This window comes from Spermophilus citellus (genome assembly GCF_964194105.1).
Source record: "Spermophilus citellus genome assembly, chromosome: 15".
NCBI lineage: Eukaryota > Metazoa > Chordata > Mammalia > Rodentia > Sciuridae > Spermophilus > Spermophilus citellus.
In genome coordinates this window covers 301,564-313,545 of record NC_138195.1, presented here as the reverse complement: position 1 = coordinate 313,545, position 11,982 = coordinate 301,564, and the positions used below count along the sequence as shown (strand labels likewise).

Genomic DNA, 11,982 nt, shown 5'->3' with positions numbered 1-11,982 from the left:
AGAAAGAAAAAGAAAAAGAAAGAAAGAAAGAAAAGGTTCACTGAAGCCATCCTCAGAAGGGGTTATGGGCCCCAGGAGTAATCAGACTGCTCTGCTCCTAACTCTTCCCCTTTTTTAGTCGCATCAGCAACCGTTTCCGCACAAATTTCAGCCCAACTCTCTCCAAGAATATTATCAGCTACACAAACTACAGTTTTCTATCTTCTTCTGAGTTTTTCCCAAGGGAGGAGAACAGAGGAGGAAGGCTTCAAGTCTTGACCAGGGTGGAATTCTCTTTACAGGCAGCACTCCGCACCCACCCGGGTCCGGGGGCAGGCTGTCCCTCACTTCCCAGCCCCAATCTTTGAACCCTCCTCAGCACAAGCAGAGAGAAGGAAGGAATGTGCAGAAAGCAGCACAAAGCCAGGTGGACTTTCTGGTTTGCCACAATGAGGGAGCTGGGAGGAGACTGTTGGGGAAGATAAAAAATGACACAAAAGGTACTGCTTAGGGGACTTCTAACGAATTCAACACCCACGAGGTTTCAAAGAATCCCCTCAAAAGTTTTTGAAGAGGTAACTAAATAAAAGTAGGAAAACTGACTTGTCTTGTCTCGTAGGAGACAGACCAGTTTTAGAGTGAAATAAACCTGACCCACGGCGCTGAGAGCCTGGGGTCGGTCCCAAAGGGAGCGCAGCGCTAAAGGGTGATCAACTGGGGCCAGGCGGGGCCCGCGGGCAACGCGCTCCTACGCAGGGCTTCTGGCCCCCGCCTCCGCCAAGGGTCCGGAGCGGAACGGGGACTTGCCGCCGACTGCCTGGGGAAGAATGGCCTGAATGAATCTCCAATTCCTCTGTCCGCTAGCCCGGGGCACAGGACCGTCCTTCTCCGACCAGGAGAAGCTCCCTCCGGCCTCGCCACGCCGCAGCCCGTCCGCGCCCGGGTCCCCGCTTACTCTTGGTGGCAGCGATGAGGTTCTTCCCGTCCTTGATCAGCTCTTTGATGAACTTGTTGGTCCTCTCAAGTTCTGCTTCGTGGGCACGGATCCTCTCCCGGAACCACGGGCTGTCGAGGTAGCAGTCGCTGAATTCCAAGGGCTGCAGCCCCATGACTGCAAAGGTCCGCGCCCGGGGCGCACAGCCTCCGACTCGCTCGCCGCGCGCTAGCCCGGCTCCGAGGCGGCGGCCAGGTGCGGGGCCGCGCGGGTAAGAAATTCGAGAGGATCTAGCAGTGCCGGCGCGCAGGGAGCACCGTGTGGACATGTCCCGAGGAACTGAGCCTGGCGGCACCGGGGAGCCGCCAGCTAGGCGAGCGAAAACTGCGGCGCCCCAATCCCGGCAGCCCCGTGAGCCTCAGCGCCCGCCGCCCCGCCCCAGGCCCGCCCCGCGCTCGCCCGCGCCCCCTTTTCCTCCCTCCGCCTCTCTTCTCCCTACTTTCTCCTTCCTTCCCTTCCCCAGACTCCTCTTCCTTCTCTTCCCCACGCGTAGTTGCCCCTCCTCTTCCTTCCGAGGCGTCCCGGGTCTAGAATTTCGGCCCCGCGGTTCTCCTCCACCCCCGGAGCCTGCCCCTCCCCTTTTCTTGGGCTCCCGAGTTCGGGGTGACTCACAGTCGGCTCCCCGAAGTAGGGAACCCGACCGGACGTGGAAGGAGCGGGCGTCTTAACAGCAGTGCTTAATCCGCGCAGCCGGACGTGACTCCGAGGCGAGCCGGCTGGAGGAAATGATTGACTGTCTTAAATCATTTATCCAGAGAACGACCCTAGGCCTCTCACGGGCTTGCACGTGGGGCTCTCATTTTCTTTAACCACGTTCACCCACTTATAGTAAGAAGCTTGTTATAGCTCCACCATAGAGTTTTCTCCGTAGCCCTGCAGCTCCTAGGACGTTTTTCTGCGTATCCTTACTAAAAGGCTTAGGTGGCTTAGGGGAAGCAAGCATGTGGCTAGACCGCAGAAAAGTTGTTTGTTGTGTTCAGCAGATTAAATTTACTTGGCTATGGAAAGACAATCTTCATTATTTTAAAAATAACCTCTAGAAAACAAATGCCAGGATCTGTGTGCTTTTCACTGGTGGCGGGGTGTGTGTGAATTCATGTCAATGCACCCCCGAAAATCCTGTTCCAGGTGTTTAAAATTGAACTCATCTGTGCCCCCCGAAAGTTAAGATAGTTTAGATAATTATACCTGGAAGAAAAAACACTAATGGTTAATTAGTGACTTTCATAATAGCAACTAACAATTTATTAAACAAGTATTATGTGCCAGGCACACACACCAGGCACTCTGCATAAATTTTTCACAAACTCACAACACATGTTTGGTATATAGGTTTACATTATAATGATGGTAATATTACCAAGAAACTTCAAAGTGATTCTTCAAAACATTCGGATTCTGAGCTGGGAAATTAAGAATCTAAACAGTAAGCATAGGAGTGTAACCCCTTGGGATCAAATTCAATAGGACTCCTACGCAATAAATTCTTTTGTTACAAAATAACACCCTCAAGTGCCCCAACCCACAGGTTACTATGTCACTCCTCCAGAGAGTCCCAAATGTTTTACAAATAACTTTTAGGCTTTGAAAGCTTCAGTTCCTACTAAAATCAGCAGGGGGTGGAGGGAGGTGTTTATGTCTAAAGAGAAGAGAATTAAAGAGGCTTAGGAAAGGAAAGATACTCAAGAACAGAAGCAGGTAAACACAGTCAGGGCCTCCCAGAAGAGCCAGACTCAGTCCTCTGGACAAAAACCTAAACCTTCCCTCCCAAAGCAGGACTGCTGACATCATCAAAATGTTAAACACAGTAGTGAAAGACTAGCAATTGCACTCTTAGGTATATACCAAGAGAAATGAAAGCACGCATCCACACTCAGCATTCATATGTCAATGTTCAGAGGACCATTATTCTTAGTAGCCAAGAAGTAGAGTCAACACAAATATCCATGAACTGTTGAATAGATAAACAAAATGTGTGTATCCATTCAATAGAAAATCAATCCACAAACAAAAGGATTACAATGTTGATGCTGCTAAAATACAATTTACTGTGAACACACTGAGCTAAGAAGAAGCCGCCACAAACCGCTAAGTTCCAGATTAGCCATTTATATGAAAAGTCCAAAACTGGGTACTCTAGGGACACAATTAATTGCCCCGAGGCTGGGGATAGAAAGAAGCAAGGGGTTTCTTTTTAGGGGTGATCGAAATATTTTAGAGTTTGGTAATGGTTGCACAGCTGTATAAACATACTGAGAACCATTGAATTGTACACTTTATTTTTAAATATTTTTTTAAATTGTAGTTGGACAGAATATCTTTATTTATTTATTTTTATATGGTGCTGAGGATCGGACCCACTGCCTCACACGTGTGAGGCAGGCGCTACCACTGAGTTATAGCCCCAGCCCCAAATCTTACACTTTAAACAAGTGGATTTTGGGGACTATGTGAAATATATCTCAATAAAAAGTTTTTGTTTTAAACTTTTAAAAGATCAGCTACTCCAGACAACTGCCTCTCCTTTCTTGTCATTTTCCACTTTCAGCCATAAAAACTCTAATTTATTTAATGTGGCCAGTTCTTTAGAGATTTGAAGTAAAACAAGTTTCACCATACAACAAGAAAAGCATTCCTTGTCACCTTCCCCACAAACACATAGCATGTGTACATATGAATCTTAATTCAGTAATAAGCAATCTACTGTAAGCACTGAGGGTGAGGGGGGGCCTATGAAATTTTATTTTATTCAACTATATACCTTACACATTGCCTGATATAGATGATCAGTAAATATAGAATGAATGAGAACTTTGACCCCGTAAAGAAAAAACACTGTAAAATAGCTATTTGGGAATGCCAGGTCTCACTTCACTGCTTAATAGTTGTGTGACTGTGGCAAAGGTATATTTTGGGGGGGGTGGGATGTAGTTCAGTGATAGAGCACTTGCCTAGTATGTGCAAGGCCCTGGGTTCAATACCTAGCACTGCAAAATAAATAAACAATTGGGGGGAAAATAAAAACTTCAGACTTATGGTCCATGAAATGGAGATGATGGCCTCACAGCTGTGAACTGATGAAACTGAGTTTGTAAATTGCCTTGATGATGATCAAGAGGAAAGTACAGAGGATGGACTGAAGAGAAGGACAAAGGGGAGGAGGAGGAGACAATCATATCCCATCCTTACAGGAAAGATTTGGGGGCAGGGAAGCCCTTGAAGCATAGCACTAAATGTTTTAAGATAGAATTCAAGGAAAGTAGTCACAAGTCAGATGATACTGGGGTCTTAGGTTTATCGTTAGTTCATAAGAAATTTGTTCCACTGGGAGGCACAGGGCACACCCCTGAAATTCCAGCAACTTAGGAGCCTGAGGCAGGAGGATAGAAAGTTCAAAAGCAGCCTAGGAGAAACTTGGTCAGACCCTGTCTCAAAATAAAAATTAAAAGAGTTAGGGATGTAGCTCAGTGTAAAGTACCCTTGGATCCAACCCCAGAAGGAGAAGAAGAGAAACCTGTTTCTCCCACAAATATGTTAATCATCTATATGTGTGAGCTCCCCTGCTAAGTACTAGGGATGCAACACACACCAAAGAGTGGGTCTTCTCTGTGCTTTTGGTCTCGGGATGGAGACTAATTGAAAAAAAAATCACACAAACTTATCCAATTTAAAATTAAAATTGGGTTTATGGGTTGGGGATGTGGCTCAAGCGGTAGCGCGCTCACCTGGCATGTGTGCGGCCCGGGTTCGATCCTCAGCACCACATACAAACAAAGATGTTGTGTCCGCCAAAAACTGAAAAATAAATATCAAAAATTCTCTCTCTCTCTCTCTCTCTCTCTCTCTCTCTCTCTCTCTCTCTCACACACACACACACACACACACACCTCTCTCTTAAAAAAAATTGGGTTTAAATTTAAAATTTAATTGCCAGGACTGGGGGTATAGTTCAGTAGTAGAACACGTGCCTGGAATGCTTGAGGGCCTGTGTTCAATCCTCATCATAGAAAGAAAGAAAGAAAGAAAGAAAGAAAGAAAGAAAGAAAGAAAGAAAGAAAAGAAAGAAAGGAAGAAAGGAGGGAGGGAGGGAGGGAGGAAGGAAGAATTGACTTAAAGTGCCGTGCCATTAAAGTGAAGTCCTTGAGAGGTTTTAAATGTAGGAGCTGATAGAGTTTGGAGATGGGGTCAAGGAAGGCCACATGGAAAAACAGTGTCATTTAATCAATGACCAGGAGAATCAGAAGGAGTTAACCATTAAATAGGTAGTGGGAGCCAAGTAATCCAGACAAGGAACTAGCCTGTGCAAACCCCTAGGATGGTGCATTCTAGAACTAAAAGAGAAGGTCAAGTGGCTGAAGCACAGTGAGTAAAGAAGCTGGTTCATAACATTGCTAGGTACAGGAGGGCAGATAGGGGTGAGATCTTGCAGAGCCTCGTGGAACATATTTAGGACTTTGGACAGTGTCCTCATGCCATTGGAAGCCTTTACAGAGTTTTAAGCATGAAGGTAATGAATCGAGTTTATGTTTTCTCTCTAGCAGCTGTTTGGAGAATGGGAATTCACTCAGAAAAGTATTAGAATTGTCTAGGCAAGAAATAGTATAGCATAACCCTCTATAGTGATGTTGGAGACACAAATAGACAGAAATATGTTTTAGAGGCAGTTTCTGGGCCTTGACAATCACCTGGATATTGCACATTAGGAAGAAAGTAATTGTCCCTACGTTCCTGGAATGGTAGGAAGGGTAGATTGGATATGTCATTTGCTGAAAGGAAAACATTGGCTAAGAAGCTGATGTGGAAGGGGTTATGGTAACTGAGATGGGCAGTTTCAGAGTCAGATTTGTGAAATTAGAGATGTCTGGGAGACATTCAAGTATTCAGAACAGGCACTGACATCCAAACTGGCATTTTTTATGCTTTGGTTGGGGCCTGGATTTGGTGAAGGTTTGAATACACGCAGATGATCAAGTTTCAGTTTAGGTGTAATGAGGGTTAACTCAGAGGAAACCTTCTCTTTGTGTAGGTTCCACTATATGCATATCCTTCCTAGATGAGTCACCCAAGTTGCTACCTGTAAAATCAAATAGGAGTTCCACTGAATATTTGTTATGTTTCAGTGAGTCAGAGTTAGCTTCACACATAACAGAAAATCCAAAATGACAGTGGCTTATGCCATAAGGTCTTTACTTCTACTCTCATTCTCTCCCTCTCTCCCTCCCCCCATCCTCTCTTGATCACTCTCACTCTCTCTCTTTTTCTCAAAAGAAGTTCAGAAGTCTAGAGTGCAACATGATGCACTGCAGGGCCTAGGGCTTCGTGCTTAATGTCACCTCACAGTACAAGATCATTCCTGGAGCTCCTCCTGGGAAGGAGAAATGGAAAAAGGGTCCTGGGCCAGTCGAGTCAGTTTGTTTTCTCAGCTTTCCCAAGCATCTTACACATTTTTGCTTTTTATCTCTTTAATCCAGAATTTAGCCACGGGGCCATACCTTGTTGCAAAGAAAGATGGAAAATGTGGTCTTTTATCAGGTACATATCAGCCACCCTAAATAAAAATCTGAATTTCCCCTCAAAGAGAAAGGGACAGATTTTAAGCAGGAATCTAGCAATCCCTGGTGCAGACTGGGACCTTTATGAGTGAAGTAAATTAATTACAGCCCTGGCAAAACATAAATGATAAAATGGGAAGAAAAAAAAGATCCATCTTTGAGTGTCTTCCAGATTGTGAGGCTGTTCTCTCTCACAAGTATTAAAAAACAAAACAAAACTAAGAAAGAAACAAAACTGCCAACATAGCTTCATCAAGAAACTATTGGACCACATCAATGAACCTCTCTACGGAGAGGCAGGCCAGGCTTCTGAAGCAGTTATCAGTACTCCAGCTTCATCCCTGTGAGATGCTGAGCTTGGCCCACCCCACCCTTCATTTTAACTCCATTCTGCCCTGTCCCAGCTATTTTAATCTGGAATCAAACTGGGTTAGGAGACTTCCATGCCCTAACTCACTTAGACCTGGGGGGCCTTTGGTTCAACAAATTACTATGGTCAATAAGTGGAGAATGCCAAATAACCCAGGTCACTCAGAGGTCACCATCTAAGCTGAGGGGTTAATCCAACGACACAGGAGGAAGCTACACAATGAGTTTGTGAACTAGTAATGAAAATAATAATAATAATAATAATAATAATAATAATAATAATAATAATAAAGTAACTCAGGCCTGTTACTCAGGTACTTTGGAGGCTGAGGCAAGAGAATAACAAATTTGAGGCCAGCCCAGGCAATTTAGGGAGATGCTGTCCCAAAATAAAAATAAAAAGAGCTGGGGATGTAGCACAGTGGTGGAGCACTTCCATAGCATGAGCAAGGCCAAGTAAACTGTGCAGATGCTTGCACAACAATGTGGATACACTAACTGAACTTTATGCCTAACATTGGTCAAATTGGTAAATTTAATGCTATGTGTATTTTATCATCATAAAGAAAAATATAATGAAGGAAGAGTAAGAATCCTTCACCTCCCCCCCTCAATCTCTCTCCCCTCCCCCCACATAATGAGGACAGCAGTTGCTAATGTGCCTTTTTTTAAGACAAATTATCACAGAAAAAATAATAACTGCCCAAATGTGTTTGATATATTCATTACAACTCTATTTTTAAAGAGCTTTATTCTTCACAGAACACCTAATGAGAGTTCATATGCTGAGAGCATTTTGCTGGGTAAGTGCTACTTTGACTCAACCCAGAATCCTTGCAACTTCCTTGGATTGCAGTGGTTGCACCAGTGTGGTACCCAGAAACTGTTCCTCCTGCCTCCACTACTGACTACCTATTACATGCCAGGTACTATGCTAGAACTGGGATGACCACAGTGAAAGAAACAAGCATGGTTCCTGCCTCCATGGAGTAACATCCTACCGTGGAGACAATTATTTGACAATATAAATGTGCTAGGAAGCTGAACATAGCATTATTAGAGGGGACTTTGAACTATTCTGTTAGTGATGATTGAGCTAACCTGTGTGGTGAGGAGTTCCTGGGCAGAGGTAGAGTGGATATGAGGTGGAAAGGAAGAAGCATTTCCAAAAGAGGCTTTGTGAAAGGACCACAGTAAGAAGCTGGAAAAGGCCATGTGTCTGGAGCGTCAGGGACTGAGATGAGGCTGGAGAAGGAGTGACAGCCCATCCCATCTGCTCAGCACCTGGCTTGCCTTTTTCCATGAGAACACCAAGCATGGGCTTCAGGCTTCCCTAGTTATTTCCAGGGAGAGATCACCTTTTCTAACACTCCTAGACATCTTCATTTGGAAGAGTTTGGGTCCCCAGGGAAGTTCTAGAACCACTGCACTTACCAAGGGATATTCAGACAGCAAATATTGATTGACTACCTGAGGCGGGCAAGACACTATGATAGGTGCTACAAAAAGTCCCTAATCTGAAGGTGTTTAAAATCTAGTACACTCTAGCCAGGTGTGGTAAACTGTCACATGGATAATTATAAAACAAAGCACACTGCTGCTGCTTCCAGCCAGTCTTGCAGCCTGGCTGAGAAGTTGGTGACACTGTGGTGGAGAGGTGGGGAAATGGATGTGGAATGGGGGGAGGACATTTTTCCAAGTCTCCCACATTTGAATTCATATCCTCTGAAGAAATATGGAACTCATCTTTTCAAAGTTGGAGGTAGTAGAACCTGGCCCAAGGAGATGTGGGTCAGGGCACACACAAGTAGAGTCCCCTGTTATTAGTACAATCACTGCTTCCCTGCCCCCAGCATTTAAAGCAACTTGGGATGTTGACCAGTGTAGATCATATAATATGTGGTTATGAGCTCTGTACATCAGCAGGCATTCCCCACTGCCCACAGAGCCCTCAAGCAAATGCTGCCCTCTTTCCTATGACATGTGCATCAACTGACCTAAGCAATAATCTTCCAGCTTGTTTTATCCAGATATCAATTGAGATTTTAAAAGATACTAGTCAAAAGAAAGGGAAGAGCTCAGAAGTGCATGCTTTTCCCAGTACCCCAAATGACCCAGACAAATACTCAGCCACTGGAAAGCCAGCCTCCATGACTAGAAGTGTATTCTCTGAGTACAATAAAAAATATAAAAATACATGCCATTATCCTTTGACCCATAATATCAGACCTGGCAATTTGTCCTGAGAAAAATGTTTTCAATGTATATGCTCAGGGGAAGGAAGAAGAGGAAGAGGAGAAGCAGTCACTGTCTAATAATTGAGCCACAGGTTAGCTCAATCTAATAGTAAATCAGCACTATCGACATAACAGACTCGGGTAAACCAGCTTAGATGTCATTAAAATGGTCATTTTTGCTGTAAGTGGTGGGCACTACTACTTTGTATATGTTCAGCCTTCATTTCCACTCCCCATCAGCACCCTGATTTCCATCTGGGTAATCATTTTCCCACATATCATGTTCTTTGGGTAAGATTCCTATTCCTGCCCCATACTAGGGACACTTAAAGGATCTAGAGATTCCTCTATAGGCCTTCTTCTTAGGCCTATCACTCCAGGGGCTGGCATATGACCTAACTTCAGCCAACCAGACACTCCTTCTTAGGGCTTTGACTTCTGAACACAGTGAAGCACTGACAGAAGAAACAAAGTTCATCTCCTCCAGCCAAGAGTGTTGAAAGAGAACTGCTGCCTGGCAGGCTGTCGGCTGCTTCTTCCAGGCTGGTTCTTCAGGTTTCCTTTGATAATCCACATACTTCAAATAAAATGCCTTTTGCTTAAGTTGCCAGAATCCATGGTTTTTCATTGCATCCAAAGATTACCTACCTAGGACCTTCAGGAAAATCATGAGGTATTTGGAATTGATCACCTAGCTGATATACAGCAAGAAACAGCTACACTACCATTTATATTCTGAAAGGGGAACCTGGCATACTCTGCAGAAACATGTCATTAAATTATCATCTTTGATCACTAAGCTCTAAATAGTATGACCTTAAGTCTTCTTTTCCCTGGATTTTCCCACTTCTTCCTATTATTCTGGCATCTTTTCCCATCATTTTTTTCATTTTTAAATGGGGATTTTACTATAGAAATTACACATAAAAATTTTTTAAAAATAAACTGAGGGGTTTTCTGGACCTCTGCTCTGAATTCCCAACTCCTGCCATGGTCTCCTCTAGTAGTATTTGAGACACATATTATTATGGTTTGGATCCAGAATGTCCCCCAACAGCTCATGTATTGAAAGCATGGTCCCTGTTTTAATCAGCTCTTTTGCTGATGTGACCAAAAGACCTGAAAAGAACAATTTTAGGAGGAAAAGTTTATTTTGAGGCTCACAGTTTCAGAGGTCTCAGTCCATAGATAGCCAACTCCATTCCTCAGGGCTCAAGTGAGGAGCCCTGAGGCTCACGATGATCAAAGTGTACAGTGGAGGAAAGCAGGTCAGGACAAGGCCACCAAGAAGTAAAGAGTCTAAACTCAGTTCACAAATATATACCCCAAAGGCAATGATCCCATTGACCTACCTCCTCCATCCACACCCTACCTGCCTATGGTTACCATCCAGTTAATCCCTATCAGAGTATTAATGCACTGATTGGGTTAAGGCTTTTATAACCCAATTATTTCACCTCTAAACCTTCTTGCATTGTCCCCCACATGAGCTTTTGGGGGACACCTAATATCTCAACCATAACAATCCCCAGCACAGCAAGGGTCAGTGGTGGGCTCTTAGGCAATAATTGGATCCTGAGGGTTCTGACCTCTTCAAGATTAATACATTTGATAGATCACAGCTGAATGGTCTACCTGGAAGTAGGACCTACCTAGTTAGAGGAAGAAGGTCACTGGGGGCTTACCATGAAAAGGTTTATCTTCTCCCCAGCCTTACCCCCATCCCCATTCTGTTTCCTGGTATAACTGTGAGCTGAGCTCTTCCATGCCCTTCTGCCATGTTTCTGCCTTGGACTGAATCCTCTGAAACTATGAGCCCAAAAAAGTTTTCCTCCTCTAAAATTTCATGTCAAGTATTTTAGTCACAGCAACAAAAAGCTGACTAACACACATGTGCAGTAAACAGAGTTTTTACTTTCATATGTGGATAAAGTGAAAGATAACTAATGATAATCCACTTCTACTTTCTCAGTCTTTCCAAAAGCAATGTAAACAACTTTTCCTTCCTTCCTTCCTTCCTTCCTTCCTTCCTTCCTTCCTTTTCCTTCCCTTCTTCCTTCCTTCCTTCCTTCCTTCCTTTTCCTTCCCTCTTTCCTTCTCTCCTTCCTTCCTTCCTTTCCCTTCCCTCCTTCCTTCCTTCCTTCCTTCCTTCCTTCCTTCCTTCCTTCCTTTTCCTTCCCTCCTTCCTTCTCTCCTTTCTTCCTTCCTTCCTTCCTTCCTTCCTTCCTTCCTTCCTTCCTTTTCCTTCCCTCCTTCCTTCTCTCCTTTCTTCCTTCCTTCCTTCCTTCCTTCCTTCCTTCCTTCCTTCCTTCCTTCCTCCCTCCCTCTTATTGTGTGTGTTTATGTGTGTGTGTGTGTGTGTGTGTGTGTGTGTGTGTTTCTGGGGAATGAACCCAGGTCTCCAATGCACAGAAGGCAAGCACTCTAGCAGTGACTCACATCCCCCAGACCCCCTTTAAAAAAATTGTAGTTGTAAATGGACAGAATGCCTTTATTTTATTTGTTTATTTTTATGTGGTGCTAAGGATCAAACTCAGTGCCTCACACATCTAGGCAAGCTCTCTGACACTGAGCTACAGCCACAGGCCCCCAAGACTTTTTATTTTTTATTGTGAGACACAGTCTCACAAGTTGCTCAGGTTGGCCTAGAACTTTGTATCTTCCTGCTTCAGCCTTACAAGTTTCTGGAATTATAGGCAACCAACACATATGTTCAAGAACAGCAGAAAGGGTACTTGCTGGCAAAATGAAGGTCTCTAGAATTTATTAGGAAGAGACAGGAACTCTTTCCAAAAATAAGTGGCTATAGGAGAAACAGTTAATATTGCTACTTCTCTGGTTATTTGGTGTA

The 11,982-nt window shown here is 44.1% G+C and overlaps 1 protein-coding gene across 1 annotated transcript; it reads right to left on the bottom strand.

The window, feature by feature from the left end:
- Positions 1-777: 777 nt before the first annotated feature.
- On the bottom strand, positions 778-1,815 carry LOC308634521 (uncharacterized protein). The gene has a single exon (XM_081268377.1). It carries the CDS (start codon positions 1,239-1,241, stop codon positions 840-842), a length of 402 nt encoding a protein of 133 aa, XP_081124503.1. The 5' UTR covers positions 1,242-1,815; the 3' UTR covers positions 778-839.
- Between the last annotated feature and the right edge of the window lie 10,167 nt (positions 1,816-11,982).